Source organism: Chelonoidis abingdonii, chromosome 1, assembly GCF_003597395.2.
Source record: "Chelonoidis abingdonii isolate Lonesome George chromosome 1, CheloAbing_2.0, whole genome shotgun sequence".
Lineage (NCBI taxonomy): Eukaryota > Metazoa > Chordata > Testudines > Testudinidae > Chelonoidis > Chelonoidis abingdonii.
The window spans coordinates 366908676-366928704 of NC_133769.1; the positions used below are offsets into that span (position 1 = coordinate 366908676).

At 50.9% G+C, this 20029-nt stretch overlaps 1 protein-coding gene across 11 annotated transcripts in view; it reads right to left on the reverse strand.

The window, feature by feature from the left end:
• ARAP1 (ArfGAP with RhoGAP domain, ankyrin repeat and PH domain 1) overlaps window positions 1-20029 on the reverse strand; it is a 187946-nt gene that overhangs the window by 120798 nt on the left and 47119 nt on the right. For 7 of the 11 annotated variants that reach the window (XM_075061840.1, XM_075061841.1, XM_075061842.1 and 4 more), the window contains one exon: window positions 15816-16622. In XM_075061840.1, coding sequence (XP_074917941.1) covers window positions 15816-16552 — 737 coding nt within the window. In that variant the 5' untranslated portion in view covers window positions 16553-16622. Of the gene's footprint in view, window positions 1-1771; window positions 1936-3576; window positions 4003-15815; window positions 16623-20029 lie in introns of those variants that run through there. The other 4 variants (XM_075061846.1, XM_075061848.1, XM_075061847.1 and 1 more) reach the window with 4 other exon arrangements.

Below are 20029 nucleotides of genomic sequence, written 5' to 3' on the forward strand. Positions count from 1 at the left end.
CACACTCTAGCGGTGTGAGAGCGCTATGTGTGAGCGTAGAGTATATAGGACATGGCGTGTCGGCGCGGGGGGGGGGGGGGGTGAGGGGAGTGTTGTTGTTCGCCAGCAACAAAAAAAAAAAAGCTGAGTGCTGCCGGCACAGCAAAAAAAAGCTCAGTGCTGCCGGCAGAGTGAAATTTTGGGACAAATTGCATCCCGACCAAAGATTGGTCGAGGTGCAGGACAAACACCTAAATATCGGGACAGTCCCAATTTTATCAGCATGTCTGGTCCCCATACTCCCAGGCAGGGCTGGTTCCAGGGTTTTTGCCGCCCCAAGCAGCAGGAAAAAAAAAAAGGCTGCGATCGCGATCTGCGGCACTTCGGCGGTTGCTCCCAGGAGCAGCTCCAAGGCAGAGAGCAGGAGCAGCATGCCGTGGTGTGGGGAGGGACAGCTAAACAGTCCGACAACTGCCAGCCTGCTGGGCTACTGCCACACTGGGAACTTAGGAGAGCGGGGAGCTGATAGGGGGCTGCAGGCCCACCCTGGTTCCAAGCACACCAGCTACCTCCAATGGGCTGCTCTTCCTACAAGCAATGAACAAAGCAGGCGGCTGCCAAACAACGTGATAAGGGAGCATTGCACAACTTGAAACGAGCATGTTCCCTAATTGATCAGCAATGTTAACAACAAAACAATGTTAACCGGGACAGTGTTAAGGGAGGAGTTACTATACTAAGGCGAGGTAACAGCAAGCCCATTTTACAGATGGGGGAAAGAGGGTGACAAAAGGTTAAGTGACTGGCCTGAGGTCAGAGTCAGTCTGTGATACAGCTGGGAATAGGTCCCAGGAGTCCTTGCTCTAAACACATAATGGGCCTGACTCTGATCTCACCCACTCCCGTTTTCCACTGGTGTGAGATCAGAATCCGGCCCAGGGCCTAGCCCCACCACTGGACTGGGCTGTTACTCTACAGCTGGGGTATTGCATTTGTAAAGTACATGTGTCTGTCCACTAGGGTGACCAGATGTCCCGATTTTATAGGGACAGTCTCAAATTTTGGGTCTTTTTCTTATATAGGCTCCTATTACCCCCCATCTTCATCCCGATTTTTCACATTTGCTGTCTGGTCACCCTACTGTCCACGCTACCATTAAAATTCCTCTATTGATCATCAGACACAAAACCAGGACAACAAGCTGGCTTCCTGCTGCTCAGTCACACCCTGATAGGGACAAGTCTAGGCAGCCCATCGCTGTCGCCGGGAGGACTGAAAACCTGTCCTCTGCCGAGGCCCGGGCTGGTTCTGGCGAGACACATAGGGTCCTGTGCTCAGGATGGGGCTGATAAAGGGAAGTAGCTGCTGGCTGCCTTCCCACATTCAGTTTGACTATGGAATGCACATTTAGCCTGCTGGAGACAGACACAGCCCCTGTGATGTGGGTGAACGGGGCATGGGGAAGTATAGAGGAATGCACCCAGTCAGGGCAGCAAAGCACAGCTCCCTGGGGCTCCCTGCACAGGTGGCAGCGGGCCCCCAAGGTAGGAGCAGACACAGAGCCGCCCAGCGTACTGCCCTCGGCACAGGCTGGAGGTCTGACCCTTCGACATCATGCATTTCCAAAGCACCCACGATCGCAGCGCCCAGGCGCGGCCATTGCCACTGGCACATGTTACCAGCCAGTACCGGCAGCTGGAGTCATTTGTAACTGGACGGAGCAAATTCCTGGAGAACAGATGCTTGTCCTCTTCCCCTTTTCGCCACCAGATGAAACTACAGGTCAGCTCACCTCCAGAAGAGGTCACGAGAAGCAGAAAGAGCCAAGGACAGGAAAGCAGCACACCACGATGGCAATGCAGCGGAGAGAGCACTAGCGCAGAAAGGCCCCAGACATGGCCTGGCTGGCTCTGCAGCCCCGAACAGGGCTCCCTTTGTTCTCGCACATCTGCCTCCCTGCTCAGAGCAAGAATCCTGTTAACTCTCTTCTTACAGCCCCAGGCCTCCCTCTGGGTTAGGAGAGAAGATGATGGCATGAGAAGACTGATCGGGTGGCTTGGAAAGAACCCAGAAACACTGCGGATGTTCTTAAAACAGGTTTTCAAACTTCACTGCACCGTGACCCCCTTCTGACAACAAAAATTACTCCATGACCCCAGGAGGGCCAAAGCCTGAGCCCCATGCTCTGGACCCAGGGGGCCAAAACTGAAGTGCAAGGGCTTCAGCCCCAGGCAAGGGGCCTGTAACCAGAGCCCCATGACTCAGGGCTGAAGCCCTCAGGCTTTGGCCCTGGGCAGTGGTACTTGAGCTTCATCCCCAGACCCCAGTAGGTCTAAGCCACTTTGGGGTCATAGATCATTAGGGTTGGAAGGGATCATCTAGTCCACCCCTGGCTCAAAGCAGGACCAATCCCCAGATAGCCCCCTCAAGGATTGAACTCACAACCCTGGGTTTAGCAGGCCAATGCTCAAACCACTGAGCTATCCCTCCCCCCCAATCAAACATGTCTGAGGCAAAGGAAGCCCAGAGCAATTGGCTGGGTGCTGCCGGTCCCCCTGCCGAGGTTCTCTTCTGAATGGCAGCTCAGAACCAGGCCCTTTTGCTATCTAAGGTGATTTGGGCGGCAAGACACATGGAAACCAATGACTTGTGGAATTTAATCAATTCCTTTCCACAGATGGGAACCTTTGAAGTTACCCAATTCCTTTACAGGATGGTAAGTCATACCCAGAGGGGTCCTGCCTAGCAATTCTGCTCTTTCTGTCCCCAGCCAGGAGCAAGGACACCACGGACACACAAGGACACACAAGGAGCAATGAACGTGCTTGATATCAGAGGAACCTAAAAGCAATCGATAATCTACCATTTCCCCAGGAGGCAGCAATACCGGAACGCAGCATTATGGGATCAGTCTAGTGGTCCATCTAGCCCAGTCTCCTGTCTCTCATAGTCACCACTTGCTTCAAAGTGACGTTGTTGTTGGGGGCAAATTCTAACCAGTACATTGTAGTAGATAAGTAGAATGTAGTATCGTCACCAAAAGCATAAGTGGGTTCAAAATGGAATTAGATAAATTCATAGAGGATTGGTCCATCAATGGCTATTAGCTACGACAGTCAGGGCTCTGCGTGTCCCTAAACCTCTGGTTGCCAGAAGATAGGAGTGGACGACAGGGGATGGATCACTCGAAAATCACTCCGTTCTGTTCATTCCCTCGGAAGCATCTAGCACCGGCCACTGTCAGAGACAGGATACTGGGCTAGATGGATTATCGGTCTGACCCAGAATGGCTGTTAGTAGGTTCTTACGTAGATTAATGCTTCCATAGATACTTTCCCCCAATCCTTGTGCAATTATTCAGCCACTTAGGATTTAAAATAGCTGTAGATAGGATCAGCAAAACAACCCACTGGCAGAAAGATGAAGAGAAAGTGAGAGAGAGAGAGAGAGAGAGAAACTACTATATGGATAAGGAAATGGAAAGAAAGCTTGTTGAAATGCAGAATCCACCTCCCCCACCCCCACCAGACAGTCTCTCAGCTGCTAATTTTACAAACCCTGCACTTCATCATCCAAAATTCAAGCCCGAGTCCTCACCTGGGAAGGCTGCGGTGAGATTCTCATCCCTGTCTCTGGGTTACAGCTGGGAAAACACAACACAATGCGCTTTTATACTTCCAGCTGAAGAGTCTGCAAGAAACCTGCCCCCACTCACACTCCCTCTGCAAACTTCACACAAGGCACTGGCTGTCCAGAAAGTCCTCTGGCGCGCACACACACCCCACGGCCTCGCTCTCTTTCTCCGGGCTGATCTTCTCTCTGAGCTGCACTATACTTCCTGAAAGAGCAGGCCCACCAAAGCAAGAAAAAAAAAAACGCCACCCAGAATTCACTGGGTCTAATACTTCCTCCTCTCACCCCCAAAAGGTGACACCTCCCAGACCTTGCACTGTTGTGCTGCTGGCTGCTTTCCACCAACCACAGCATAAAGGGAGGTTACCGTGGCTGCCAAGAAGCACAACAGACCAAGATTTAGATTACTAGCCCCCCCAGCCTGAATTTAAAGGGCCATCTATCTTATTGGTATTTATTTCTTCAACACTATACAAACACACACAAACACAGCCAGTCCCAGGCCAAGCTGAAGGGCAGATACAGGGGGCACTGGGAAATCCAGAGGTACTGATTAACAGAGTAACTATATCCCACAGATTCGCTTCTTGTGGATAACTCAAAGGGCAGGGGTTGTCTTCACGCCCTGGCTGAGAGGCTATAAAACCAGCATGATTCCTGCTACTTTCACTGCTGAGGGTGATAAGCAGCATGGAGAGGCTGCTTAGTTACATTCAGAGCTTGGGACACCTATGAACAGCAGCTGAGGCAGCGGAGCGGTTTGCCTGCAGGTGCTGAAGGACAAGAGCGCATCTGTTCCTATTTGGATCACTCTTTTGTTGTCCCCGCAAGCCTGAGGGGTCGAAAGTTCCTTTTTGGTCATAAACGAAACCTTCAATTCTGCAGAATTCAATCATTTGGGTCCCTCACCCTCCAGAGAACGTGTACTACGGATGAGGGGCCAGGTGGAATTTTCATACCCTTTATGTAGCACCACGCAGGCCCAATACAAATGGTTTAGGACAGGAAGTGAAGAATACCTTGTCCATCGCAGCCACAGGGGGAGCTGATGTAGGCAGAATGTAGCTATCCGATTAGGGATTTTTTCAAGACGGTAGGATGGAGCTCCTTGCTGCCATTCAGTGTTTCACAGGATCTTTAATAACCACGCGTGGGCCCGCTCTTCGATTCCACCTCTCCTCCAAAAGATGGACCCTCCATCTGCACAACACCATTCTGGGGCATCACCTGGTTAGTGACATCAAGGGAACAGCACCACCTACTGGGGGATGTGACTCTCCACTCTCTTGCTACCCTGGGCCGTCATTTACACCTCTGCAAAAAAGGGTCAAGCTTGGTCCAACAGCAGAAGAGACTTGAGCCCTCTGTCTCTGTGTGTTTGGGGCACAGGGCTGGGATGATGGTTCGGAGCATGTGAATCACATGAATATCGCTGGCTATAATAGGAAATAAGTATCAGACGGATAGCTGTATTAGGAAAAAGTAACACCCAGATCACCAGAATGCACTCAGCCCCTGCAGAAAGATCAGGGCCCAGAGACTTCTCGACCCTCCCCTTACTTGGAGATGTACCCAGGGGCTTGGTCACTGCTGTATTACATCAGTTTTAGAAGCACGTGTAGTCACTGGAGTGAGAAATGAGCCCCTCGATGTCCCAGCTATGGCCAGTTCTGTCTCAGTGCCTGTGTGCATTCAATATCACACATACATATGCTATTTGCAAATGCAACAAAGGGGGGGAACCAGTCCCCAAAACAGACAGACATGGCTTACCTGCCTTCCAGGGCGTGAGGAGGATGAATTGATGTTTGCGAAGCACCTCAGAGAAAAAGCTCTGCCTAACTGTTAAAGCTGTCTTGGGGCCTCATCTTGTGAGATGCCAATTACCTCAACGGCCACGGACTTCAGCAGGGCCTCAGCACCTTGCAGGATTGGGCTCTTCATCACCATGTTGCTGCCATCGTGGAGCCAGCCACGCCACCGCACAGCACAGAGACCGGGTCAGGCCGGGCTCTGCAGCTGCACTGCCGCAGGAGCTCGCAGTCCCCGTCACCCAGAGCATTGTACTGGTGGTGGAGCAAGCTGAGGCTGCGGGGGAGGGGGAACTGCAGGGGAGGGGCCAAGGCTAGCCTCATGGGCCCATGGGCCGGATGTGGCCCGTGGGCCGTAGTTCGCCCACCTCTGTGCTAGAACCACGGGGCTTCAAGTTCCCCCTGCACATGGCTTCACGTTGGCGTGGGCCAAGTTGCAACAAGCAACAAGCTGGTTCTTGGAATTATTTTGGAAGGTGGATGATTCCTGCAACCCTGCGAGTCGCCCACACATACTGAGCCCTGCACTACGCCAGCCACGTGTGCAGAGTCTCTTTTCAGGAACGCATGATACATTGTCCCCTCAACAAGTACCTTGATAAGCTTGTTGGCCCGGGTGGATTCCCTCCCTCGGGTTCCCTCCCTCTTTAGTTATGAGGATGAGAAAGCGTTTTTGTTTCAATGAAGAGAATCCTATTGAATCACAGAGTTTATTGCTGCTAAGAGGGATATTTTTGGAACCCCGATCCTCCCCATTAAAATACTGCTAGGTTACCACTGATCCTTGACTCAAATTTCTCTCTCCCCAGCAATGGTGCTCTGAGCCAATCAGCTGCCACCCTCCTCCCCAGAGCTGGCTGCATTTCAGAAAGCACCCAGGTCCATGATTTGTGAAGTTGTTCAGGATGCAAGGGTCGGTGTAACCCGGAGAATGCGTATCATGGAGTTTGACACTATTTGTACAAACAATGCCGCAGATGCCAGCTCCTGTGTCTGTTTCTAAATGCAAAATGTGCTACGCTGAGAGGAAGACGTGTGTCGATTGCATAGTGCCCTGGTCCAGCTTCCACTGACCCAGTGTGAGATGGGTCAGGTTCAAAGTGAACCCCCAGAGAGCTCGTCTGTCCTTGGTGCTCAGCGCCCAGAAACAAGAGTTCTACAGCTCTGCCCTGCAGCCTGTCCCTCCCCACCGAACCCCCTGGCCTGACTAAACAACCACCAGGCTGACCTCCATGCTCCACTGGCTCCTTGGGCTCGCTCATCAGCCTGTCTGTGGCCAGCTGTGCTCGTGCACATCTTCAAAAGGCCTGTTTCTGGCCCGCAGAAGGCTTGGTCTGGGGTGCAGCCTCTTCCTGCCACTTCTGTTCCTCCTCCGGGAACCGTTTTGTCCGTTTTGCTGGTAAAACCGCAGAGAAGGTTGCAGCCTGAAATGCCTGCATTGTGTGCCAGGGGTGTGTATACTCAGGGACTTGAGGGTAGCCCTCGAGTCTTTTAAACTGTGCAGTCTTCTGTCCGTCTTTTCAGAAAACAACGCCTGACCTCCACAGGGTAGGTCCTGGATGGTCTGTTGGACTTTGTGAGGCAGTCCAAAGACCTGGAGCCAAGAGGACCTCCTCATGGCCACGCCCGTAGGTATGGTACGGGCAGCCGCATCTACACCATCAAGAGCCGCCTGCAAGGCGGCACTAGAAATCAGTTTGCCTTCCTCTGCCAAGGCCTTAAATTCAGAACAGGAGTCTGGCGGCAGCAGCTCAGCAAACTTGGCCATTGCTCCACAGGAGTTAAAGGAGTATCTGCTAATGATGGCCTGTTGGTTTGCCACCCGGAGCTGCAAACCACCGGTGGAGTAGACTTTCCTCATGACTAAGTCAAGCTTTTTGGCGTCCCGGTTTTTAGGAGAGGGTCCTTGGAGCTCCTGGTGCTCCCTTTGGTTCCCAGCATCCACCACCAGGGAGTCGGGTGGAGGATGAACGTACAGTGCTCGTACCTCTTGGAGGGGACAAAACAGCATCTTTCATTCCTCCTTGCTGTGGGGGGCCAGGAGGTCAGGGTCTGCCGCCATGTTTTTGTGATTTCACTTATAGTTTTAATAAGTGGCAGTGCAATACGCAAGGGTTCAGAGGGGGCAAGGATGTCCCCATGGGATCCGCATCCTCTACCACCACCTCTGCCTGGATCCCAAGGTTCTAGGCCGCCCTGCGCAACAACTGTGGCAGGTCCCTACTCTCCTCCAAGGCTGTGGCCATTGACGTGCCTATAATAGCCTCATTTGGGGAGGACGAGGACAAAAACACCGGCCCATGGCCCTGGTCACTGCCCTTGGCGCCCAGGGGGTTGTGGGGCTCGTGGAGCTGGTGTGCTGATGGAGACAAGGCTGCCGGTGCTGGGATCGTTCGCGCCAGAGCTCAAAGTGGCAGGCGGGTGCACAGGAGTCGTTGCCAGTTGCTGCGAAGGGGCAACAGATGCCAACGCGATCGACAATGAGCTGAATCTCAACACCCGGTTCAGAGTCTGGGCCTGGTGGTAAGCCCAGGGCATCCAAAAGGGCCACTAGGTTAGTGGTTGCCATTGAGGTGCCCATGGTGCCAGAGGAGGCGGGTGGTGTCACCTACTGCTGGACCTCTCCGAACGACAGGACTCCGCCTCGGACTCCAGAAGGAAAACCACAGAGGAGAAGTACTGAGTGGTGCCGAAGAGCAGTGCTGAGCCTCTGGGAACTGATGCGGTTCCCCCCCGTGGGCGGCCAGAGATGGGGAGCGGCGTGACAACATCGCCGCTTGCCCCTTGATGGAATAGGCAGCCTGGCTAACGCTGGTGCCTTGTCCGTCCTTGGAGAAGGCAGATCCGCCAGGCGAATAAGATCGTATGCTGCCTTAAAAGTCTCCGGAGTGGAGGGGAGTTGAATGTCCCAGCCATGACAGTTCAGAGAATGGCAGTGGGCTGGACTTGACTGGACCCCTTGTGGGGCAGGAGTCGACGAGTCCCTGGGAGCTGCCGGGCCCGAAGTGGGCTGGGTGGGCTGAGGTCTCCCTGCCGCTGTCTCCTTAGGCTTAGGAGGGGACAGTGCCCCCTCTCCTGCCTCTCTTTCTTCTAGGGCACCAGGGATACAGATCAGCACCTACCAGAAGTCTTGTGTTCGGTGTCGTGTCGGTGCTGGGAGTCTTTAGTCTCCTTTCTAGGAGCCGACTCGCGTGCTATCAGCGCCGGTACTCTGCGCACGGAGGAGGAGGCGGCGCTCGGCACAGACTCCCCTGACCCGGGGTCGGATTGCGGGCGGATGGCTGCCTCCATGAGGATAAGCCTGAGTCTCTGCTTGCGATCCATAAGGGTCCTCGGCCAAAACCCTTGAGAAATGCAGCACGTGCCCTTTTGGTGACTCTCGCCAAGGCACTTCAAACAAGAAGTGTCACTTTTTGGTATCAACTTTCCGCAGACTTCACACAGTTTGAACCCCAGCAACCAGGGCATGCCCCGGCGGCGGGGCAGAAACAGGGGGGGAACCCCCAAAACGAAAGCTTAGCCTACTACTACTATTAAGACAAAAACTACTAACTACACGCAAAATACGACGGCACACTGCTCAAGGCGCTTGTGGAAGCAAGAGCGAGGGAAGTGCCAGCGAGCCGTCATGGGCAGCAAGAAGAAACCGAGGGGATGGCAGGTCGGCAGGGCCCTATATTGGGCGCCATGAAAGATGCAAGTCCAGAGGGGCGCCCAGGCCGACCCTACAGATGCTGCTAGGGGAAAAATCTTCCGGCTGCTGTGCAGGCAGTGCACACACACCTGATTGGAACGGACATGAACAAGCACTCGAAGAAGAACTTAAGAGGAACCCGCAAGATAGAGATGAAAGAAATCCTGCCTCAGTGTGACCTGCTGCTCCCCCTGGCCCTCATTGCCAGTGCCTGCCTGCGCCAGCTCTGATTTTGATCATAAAGACCAAATTCCACTATCAGCTGCGTATACCCATCGCCCATAACCTTCTGTGGGGAGCTGCCTGTGAGTAACTGATGGTACAGCTTGGCCCTAAGTGTCCTCCTGCCTTCCTTGTCTGTCTGCCATGTACCCCACACACCCACACAGCGTAGGGAAAAAATCAAACCAAAAACCCCAGCCAGAGCCTTGACCTCGAACAGAGAGAAGAGCCAGAGTCCGCCAGGGACGTCTCTATTGATGTGGCAGGTGCTCCAATGTTACAGTGACAGACAGGCAAGCGGGTGTGTGTGAGGGTAGCTAGACGGACAGAACCAAACAATGGCTATGCACGTAAGAACTATTAACATATCTTGTATAAATTCTTTGCTCACTGGCACCATTTCCACGCTCACGACAGGGCTGTCCTGAAGGCTCAGACAGGCTCTCAATCATTTTCTCCTCCCCTTCTCAACCCCCCGGTGTTCCCCACAAATCTCTGCTCTGTGGGGTTTAAGTTGTTGACATTTTTTTTTTTAGTTTCCTAGTAATATATTAACTTTTAAAAACATTTTCTCCGCATAACACAGGCTGGAGACTAGGGCTGGCTCCAGGGTTTTTGCCGCACCAAGCGGAGGAAAAAAAAATAATTAAAAAAAAGCCGCGATCACGATCGGCAGCAGCTCCACTACGCTGCTTTCTTCTTCGGTGGCAATTCGGCGGCAGGTTGTTCCCTCTGAGAGGGACTGAGGGACCCATCGCCGAATTGCCACTGAAGACCCGATGTGCCGCCCCTTCCCCTTGACCGCCCCAAGCACCTGCTTGCTGAGCTGGTGCCTGGAGCCGGCCCTGCTGGAGACCCTCGCTCAGTAAATACACACTGTGCCGTTTCACAGGGAAGGAGGTAATCTTACACATCCTACGTGCTTGTCACTACTGGTGCTCTGGGAGCTGCTCTGTGCATTTGTGTCAGTGGGATCGTGGCCAGTTTCCCCGTTGTTTGTGGATAATCTCACAAAGGCACTGGGACGCGAGCTGACAGTGAGGAAACATGATCCAGAACAGTATTTCTCAGCGTTTTCAGGATGATGCCCTCTTATTCATAGTCCAAAATTTTCAGGACTCTCTGACATTTACGCTAGAAGTAAGAGTAAAACATGGATCAATGCTACCAAAGAATTGAGGCTAAGCCTGTCTGTCTGCCTGTGAGAGAGATAGAGAGACTGACTTCAGGCACATCACTTAATCCGCCCTGTGCCTCAGTTCCCCACAGGGATAGTACTTTACCAGGGTATTGTGAGGGTACAATCTAGCAATGACCGTTCAGCACTCACATGCTCTGATGATGAGGACCATACAGATACCTAGATAGATACGGAATGCCTCTCTGAGGCTAACGTATAGGGGAAAGTTGGGCACCTCTCAGGCAGGTTAGTGAGCACAGACAGCTCCTCTTGCTGGAAGAATCAGCTTGATTTTGCAGGCAGCTCCCCTCTGCATTTACTTACCAATTCTCTACAAGATTTAAAACTATCAACCGGAAATGTTTGCAGAACATTTATGAACTGTCCTACTGTGTCATTTTCATCCCCCAGATCTTAGGCGTCAGTTGCACAAATTCAGCACTAGGGAGCAGCATTACACCAAATAAAACAGACAAGGCCTTTATGGCTGTATCATGTCAGACACATACTGCTGAGCTAGGCAGAGACAATCACTCTATCCAAGGCCAGCAACCATGGCTGCAGCATCTCTGCTTCCCCCATGAGCCACTTCCAGGGAGATTTCGTGGGGTTTTCAGGAAGGAACAAAACCGGGAAAAATCGCTATAACAAGACGATGTTCAGTGCTGGTTCGTGTTCAAAGGACTGCACAATTATCCTCCGCTAGAGAGGGAAGGATCTTTATCCCCCTTGCAGAGAGGGGGAAACTGAGGCACGCAGGTTGCGAGACTAGCTCCAAGCTACAGAGGGAGCCAGTGTCAGAACAGCCTCAGACATTCCTGTCATAGAAGCTGTACATGTTCCTAGACAGACTGTACCTCCGGAGTCCCTCCTCCCAGGTCCTGTGTACAGATCACTAGGCCACGTCTCTGTCTACTAAACCACTACCAATGACCATGCTTTGAGCTTTATCTAGTGCCTCACGTCTGCGTGTGTGGAGACCACAGCCTGTCATGCTGACCAGGACTGTCTCCTGGAGCAGCAACCACCTGTTTGTTCTGCGTTTGTGCGGTGCTGTAGGGGGAAAATAGACCACCTCTATGATTTGATCAGACAGCCTGAGGCACATTTATTGATTATACACTTGTGCACAAGCGGAGGCCAGCGTATGCCCTAGCAAGAGTTAAGCTGACCTGCCTGTTACAAATGTTACTGAGCTTATAAAGGTTAAAACCGCAAAACGTCACACACAGATACAGCCTTATTTGGAATACAAATTGCTATGCTGCAAAACAGACTAATATTTACCCTTTGGCATACATTTGCTATTTAGCAAGCAACTCTCACACATTTTCCTATTTTCCTGTTATAGTCTTTGCCAGTCAGGTCTGCGGTTTGCCCGTTTTCACACTTTTCTGTAGTCTCGACAGCAGGGTCGCTGTTAAAACTTAACAGATCTCCTGGTTCCCCTTTATCCAATTCTAGTTCCTCTTTTGGGGCCCTGACTACATCTTTCTGCCTTGGCATGCCCTTTATACAGTAAAACAAGCTAAGCTAAGGCTTTAAATTATTTTACAATTTTAATATGGCATTTATCTCTCATAGCAGGCTGTCAGGACCTTAGTTTGGGTTACTAGGGAAATTCCATGCAGGCCTCTTAAAACGCGGTTATAAATGTTAATAAAAAAAGGACTAGGGGGCTTTTTCCCTAACAACTCCCCCTTTTTGTGCCTATTTGTTTACATTTACATGGCATCAAAACCGCTGACTGTGGTTATTAGTTTGGTCTTGATCCACAGAATAGGGATTCTCTATTCGTGGAGAATAGTCCTTGGTGATATGTCTACCTCACGTATAGGGTGAAGAGCTACTGCTTGGGGCACGGTTTGAGGATTGGGTCTTGATCAGAGGCACTGAGGATAACAGGTTCTACAACAAAGCAACACCAAAACAAAATTCCCACAAGCATGAATATTCCGGTTCCTAAAATAACCCACAATACTATGCGGCTTGGGTTGGGTGAGGACTTTCATAACCTGACATAGAGATCTTTTTACCAAGGAAGCGGACATGTAGTGCGTCTAAGCAATTAGTGCGTCGTTATATATAGTTTTCTAGGAGATATAGTTGTTACTATCTGGTGAGATTTTCTTGAATCAGCTAGATAATATGAGATTGCTAAAAATGATCAGGTACCACAACAGGCTCGCATTCCAAAGGAATTTGGAAACCGCAAGGACCTTGATATGAGTTCAGTTAGAACACTATATGTGTGAGTACCTGGGCGTGAACTGATTAAAAGTACATCATATGGGACAGAGTAGGAGTTTAACGATATGCACAACTGTTATTTGCCTGATTAGGTTGAGAGTCAAGAGCTGTGACGTGCCCAAGTACCTTCCAACAGCATGTGGTGGTGAATTTCGCCGGGCTTAAGTTTTCAGGTACATTGGACTTGGGGAGGTTTTAAAGGCCAATAGGTCCATAGATTATCAAGTCCAATCCAAAAGTCAGGTTTTATAGCCAGGGCACTGACAAGGAAACGATTAGGGCCATGGGGAGGTTTGATTTCCCACACATTCCGGTGGGTGACCCAGTCCCACAAGCAACCTTCCCACGGATCTGGGAGGATTCGGTATGTGGGAGCCCATACTCCTTTCACTGGCCCATAGGCCTGGGAGGAGCACTGTGAGCACCAGCATCTCCAATCAGAGAATTTCCAAGCACATCTCCATGGTCACAAACCAGATGGTACGCCTGAAGCATCCATAAGGGCGGTGGGCCAAGCCTAGTGTTGAAGATCTTTCCAAACGGCCATTAGCTGGTCGCTCAGAAAATCCCGCACCTCAGAACAAGCCAGATCCCACCGCAATGCCTTCCCTGCTTCAGCGATGCTTAAGAGCATTTTCTCAGTTAAGCATGGGCCAGAGAACTAAGAGTGGAGACTACATATAATTCGTCCACTACAGCCCGAATACTGTTTATCTGTGCCCTGGAAATAAGTCTATGGCCTGGGTCAATTGGCCCAATTTTCATCATTCTGTTGGGTTTTTTTTATAAATATTGTAAACAGAAGCAACACTATTTTCCCAACCCATAAGGAGCCAGCTAAGACCCTCCTTTGGCGGGAGGATGCACCCCAAGTCTGTACCAACCCAAGGGCAGCCCCTTGGGAGCAAGTGGGGCTGATAGCAATAATCTGGAAGTGGGATAAGGGCAGGAAGACTTCACAGTTCCCAGGGTAGCATTTAATCAAATTTACCCTGCCTGGGATTAAGTATGGTCCATTTGAACCAGGGGGTTCGTTATACGGGAGGGAGAATACTATAACAAGGTACAGGCTATGTTTGTTGGTTACCGGAATAGCCTCTAAGCCGAAAATATTTTTGTGGTCAGATAAGTCCTGTGGATATATGTTCAGTTGTTTCCTAGTGAGGCTACTGATTGGCTAAGATTAAGAAAAATATTACTTTTTCATCCCCACCCCAAGTTCATTAAGGAAGAGAGGTTAAAGAACATTAAAAGTTTCATTTTTCAGGTAGTTTTGGCTAGCCTCCGCAAGCTATTCTTCGGGATTTCGTAGTCTTAATTCACTTAGCTGTCCAACAGTGAGGTCGCAAGGGAGAGGTTAATAAAAATAAAGGACTAGGGGGCTTTTTCCCTAACAGTGCCAAACACAAGCTCCTGGGCCATGACGAGGCTGCGAGTACGAGGATAATACAAATAAATAATAATAAGCAAAGAGCTAGGCACTTCCTCCGGGTGGTGAGGAAGGATTATTATCCCCCGTGTAGAGGTGAGGAATTTGGACACAAAAATTATCGCCCAAACTTTCAAGAGTGGCCTCAAATTTGGGGCGCCCACGTTGGGACCTACTGGGGCCTGATTTGCGGCAGCGCTGGGCACTTGGACCTCTGAACAACAGGCATGGGGCTAGGTCCCCGAAGCTGGGCACACAAATATCTGAGGCCACCTCTGGAAAACGTGGTCCTTGCCCAGGTACCCACAGCTGAGTCAGAGGCAGACCTGGGCACCAAACCCAGAGAAGTCCTAGTCTTCTGCTCTAACCACTAGACCTACAAAGCTAATAATGTTTAGAGAGAGAAGAAAACGCACACTGTTCGTGGGAAGCGAAATCAACATCACACAGTGCCACCCATCCACACAAGAAACCAGGGCCAGCTCTAGTGGTGGGCAGGTGAGTGGGGCGGTCACCCTGGGCCCAACTTCCAAGGGGTGCTGCCACACTGCTGTGCCACTTGGCTTTTTAATTTTTTTTTCTCCATTCTGATTGGAGCAAAAGTAACTGGCCACTCTGATTGGCGGCCTGCTTTTTTTTTGTTGTTTTTTTTGCTTTGCTGATTGGCCGGATGTGGTTCGTTTATTTTTGCTCAGCTGATGGTGTTCGGCAAAATGAGTAGGGCCACTCCTGAGGGAGATCAGTGATTTCTGTGATACTCAACACACACACACACACAACCCCGCCGTGGATCCAAGTCTCATCTCTGTAGTGGGCAGCCTGCTATACGCTGACATTCCCCAGCACCAGCTCAGAGCGCCACAGCTGACTGGTGTGTGTTGGGGCAAATACCAGCAGGACTGCACAGCCGGTAGTAACTCACACTGATCTGGTGGCCTCCGTGGGCTCCCCGTAGGGACATCGGTGACCACCACTAGGCAATGACATCGTGCTGCAGTTACAGAGAGAAAGCCTCACTCCCAGCCCTGTTCCAGGACAACCCCCTTTCTATCTACACCCAACGATTGAGCTCCCTCTCCCCTCCACTGTCTGTTTCGGGGCGTCCAGCGTCCTGTCCATCCTTTCAGACAGGAGTCCCTCAGCCAGTGCCACAAGGTGGAAAAGGTCACTGAGCTGCGTGATGCCCAGTATTAGCACTACACTCATTTTCAAGGGGACACACAAAGATTTGGGTTGATGGCTCTAAGCACCGTCTCTAGGAAAACGGGTTTGGGAAGTGCAGGCGCATCTACATAGTTCAGGCACTTCCTCAGACCCTTCCTGGACTTCACGCCCACAGCTGCCCTGGTTGACCCAGAGCTGGGATTCACAGCTCCTCCAACAGACTGGCGACAAGCGCACTGAGCTCTGCGTGGGGCCAGGAATGGTTCCAGCAGCCCCTGGGCTTCCTCGGAGGTCCCTCGCCCAAGCACAGACCCAGTCTAACCTGGCTTAGCTCGGGAGACCTGAGAAGAGCCAGGTGACACGGCCCTCAGTGAAGGCACCTATCTCGACCCCCCCCCCAGCCTGCATCCGATTCCACAGTCATCAGCCTTCCAATTCTCCCATTCACCTTACCTGGTGGCCATCCTCTGGGACAAAGCCCTTGGTGGCAGCAAGGGTGGTCGGCTTGGCAGAGGGGGCACCTTGAGGGAAAGGGGCTTAGTCTCCAGCTGGTGGCGTTTCAGTGGCAAAGGGGGCAGCGGTGGTTTCCTCTTCCCTTCAGGGACCACTGGCCCCAGAGAGAGCTTGTCTCTGGCTGGCAGAGGAGCGGGAAGCGGAGGGGTAAAGTCAGTGAAGGAGGGCGGTTCGGAGCGACAGGGGATAGCAGGGGACAGTTCGACAGAGACAGGAGATGATGCTGAGGAGAACTTGACGGGAGGGCGACACCCCAGTCTAGGGGGGATGGGTGGGGGCACCTGGCTGAGGCCAGCAGGGTTCTCCAGCTCAGTGAGAAGAGGAGACTTCCTGCTGGCTGGCGTGGCCGAGTCACCTTTGAGCTCCGGCTCTGCCTGGGCAGTCACGGCACCCGTGCTGACCCGGAAAATGTTGCGTTTCATGGGGACTGGCCTCCTCGCTGCTACCACGGGGCCCTCTGTGGCTGGCGGCGTCTCCATGAAGGCCTTCTGGAGCCCAAAGAGGATGCGCTTACGATGGCCCGGCAGCAAGATCCCAATCTGGGTCAGCGCCCCATCTGTCAGGTTCCTGCAGTCCGACACCTTCCAGAGGTCGTTCTTCTCAAAGCTCTCCAGGTACTGGTCCAGGTGAAGGGCTCTGAGCCATTCAGCCACGGGCAGGGACGCCCCTTCCTCCATTTTGGGACAGGGGAGCTCCACCTCAGTTCATTTCTTCGCCACGTAGTGAGCTTCAAAATGGCATCCGTGCCTAGAGGGAAACAATCAAAGAGCTCGTAAGAATGTACTGGGCAAAGTGTTAGTTGGTCACAGCCGCTGCAGAAGGGGAACCAAGCCTCCAACCCACCTCCCGTGTACCAATGCAACATCACACTGCAAGTGAACAGGCATCAGAGCATCAAACAGGAAGGGGACAGAGGCCCAGTCCTGCCACTCTTCCTTGGGCTGTTCCATAAAGCGTCCCACTGAAATCCCATGAGATTCTTACCCCATTTTACAGAGGGGAAAACTGAGCCCCAGAGACACTAAGACCAATATTTTCATGATACCGTCTAGATCAAAGTGGGCTGATTTTCAGACCAAGCCGTTCTATTCTATCCAGGGTCTTATAACGCCCTCATCAGCACAGCATCCAAGCGCCAGTACCTCTGAGAAAATCAAGCCACATCTAACACCGATTAGTTTACGCAGAAGACCCAAGTCAACATGAATGTTGCCTACGAATCCACAGAGCATATTGGAAAATGAGGACGCTCCCACCTTGGACTAAGTATCAGCAAAAAGTACCCGAGAGCCAAATGTGTTCGACTGAAATAGTCTCCCCAAAGGGAGGTGGTGGGAGATATAAGAATATTAAAAGCTAGGCTGCTGACGTGGTGGGAGACAGATTGGAAGGAACACTCCTACGCTGGCTGGGCCATGTGCCCCAGACTTGCTCTTCCATCTCTAACTCTTAATATTCCTATCAGGAGCACACATCAAATTGGCAGGAGAGGGTGAATATGGCACATTGGAGACCAGCACAAGCACAACAGACATCAACTGCCCTGCTTACATAGAGACAAGGGGACATCTCCCATTCTGCAGCAGCAGAGTAGGGGCTGAATGGAAACCAACAGAGCAGGGACTGTTGCAATGTTGCAAGTGCCACTGATGCCCAGAGAGTCAAGGCAGTGTCCTCACGAGGCCCAACGCTTCTCCGAGAGAGAGACTCTCCTTTAACTCTGGCTCCTTGCTCACAATGCCAAAGCCTCGGCTAACCACAGAGCTCTTACAGGGTCAGAAGCAACACTGTGGTGAAAACCCTCTGTGACGTTCCCCTAATGTTGTCTGGACCAGTGATCTGCTAGATCACTCCAATCCTCGACTCTGGGAGCCAGCCTTACCCTGCTCTGCTGTGAGAACCCCCACTCCTGGGCTGTTCATACACAGCCTCTGGCATGCAAGCTGCTCCTAGCACACGAGTGAGCACTTTTGGCCAGACGCTGCTTGGATTGTGCAACCGAATGATTAGCCAATATCTCCGGTCCCAGACACAACCCCAGGAACCTCCATCTTGCAGTGTCTGGTTATGCCCACTGGACACTGCAAGCTTATATAAGTTCATCGATTTAACAAAGAAATTGATATGTACCAGGCTTGTTATTCCAAGGGGAGTCCCTGACACACTTCAAACCAAACACACTGCTTCAGCTAGAATAAACAAACAGATTTATTAACTACAAAAGATAGATTTTAAGTGATTATAAATCAAAGCATCACAAGTCAGATTTGGTCAAATGAAATAAAAGCAAAATGCATTCTAAACTGACCTTAACACTTTCAATGCCCTTACAAACTTAGAGGCTTCTCACCACAGGCTGACTGGTTGCCCTTCAGCCAGGCTCTCCCCTTTGATCAGTGCGTCAGTCACTTGGTGGTGATGTCTGTAGATGGAGGTGGAAGAGAGAGAGAGCCTGGCAAACGTCTCTCCCTTTTATCATGTTCTTTCTTCCCTCTTGGCTTTGCCCCCACCACCCCCAGTCAGGTGAGCATTACCTCATCGCAGTTCCAAACTGACCAAAGGAAGGGGGGTGACTCACTCGAGAGTCCAACAGATCCTTTGTTGCTGACTAGGCCAGTGTCCTTTGTTCCTGAGAGGCTGGGCTGGGTTTGTCCCATTCATGCCCTGATGAAGTGTGAACTGCCCCTCTGCTCCTGGAGAGTTTTGCCTGGGCTTATTATAAGCCATGAAGACACATTTTCAGACTCATAACTATATACATGAAATCACAACCTACAACATCACTATAACAACCATGCTTAGTGCATCATGAGCTTTCCGAAGACAACCAACATGACAAACTCTGCACTGGATACCATGCAATCATATTATAAAGATGAATATGGGGGTCCAAGGTGTTCTCCCGAGGTACAGAGTGCCACACCCTCATCATGCTGTCTGCTGAGGGATAACCCATCCAGAGAAAGATCTTCCATCCTTCAAGGTGCTACCCTGCTATGATGGTTCCTGGACACACACACAGTTCAAATAAAATCTCCCCAAATCTCTTAATAATTATTGGTATTATTATTTTTTATTTGTATTCTCGCAACACTTTGGAGCCCCAGTCACGGACCATGGTGCTAGGGACTGTACCAGAACTAAGAGATGGTCCCTGCCCACAAGAGTTTATAATCGAAGAGACAACACATGGATATAGCCAGACAGAGCAGCAAGTACCAGGAAAAAATGAGACCCTAGTCTGCAGGATAGGCAGGAGGTCTTAGCACATCAGAAACGTGACCACCAGGGATCTCCTTGTTTTCCATGATTAATAAAAAAAAATTGTCCAGTAAAAAAACCCATAAAATTCAGTGTTTTTCCACCATTAAAATGAAATGCTGAATCTTACTTTCCCTAGCCACAATCTACACAGGTATCAGTTGAACACAACGTTTCATTGATATATTTACAATGTTTAAGCACGTTTGAAGCCTATCACTGCCATCACTCATTATTAGAATGACCCTGTCTCCGTATATTGTTTCTCTACTGTTGTCAGTGGTCCTGCTGTTTCAGCCTCATCTTTGTTTCTCTTTGTTCAGTTTATGTATAGCACTTTCCAGGTGTTCTACACTTGCCTGCCTTTGAACGTAATCTGCTGCCTTGCTGCGTATAGTATGGACCAACCCATTACCATCAACGTGAAATTTGTCCTTGCAAAACTCAGACACACAGTCTTTAGGGGGAGTTTTTAAAGTTTCCACCACCTTCTCATAACTTTGCTCACTCCGCTCTGGAGGCTGAAGTGAAATTTGAGATGCAGTAAAACACGAACCCCTCTATCCCGCTGAGTAACTGCTCGACGCCAGAAGCAGTTTGTTGTTGGAGTATGTTTAGCAATGTGAACTTAAGGTGTGTTCAAAAATTAACCACGCGAGGCGGAGGTTGGACACATTGAAATAAGTGGCACTGGTACTTTCAGTGAAATGTAGTGAATGGTGAATCTGTGTTTTTCATTTTTTCACAAATTGTAAAAACTAAAGATTCTCTGTAAAAACACAAATTCCAGGTTTTTCCATGGCAAACGGATTTCTAGGATCCCTGCGGATCACTGTCCCCTTTTCTGTAGGCATCACGGCGCAGGAGAATTTTGTAGAGGGATTTGAAGGAGG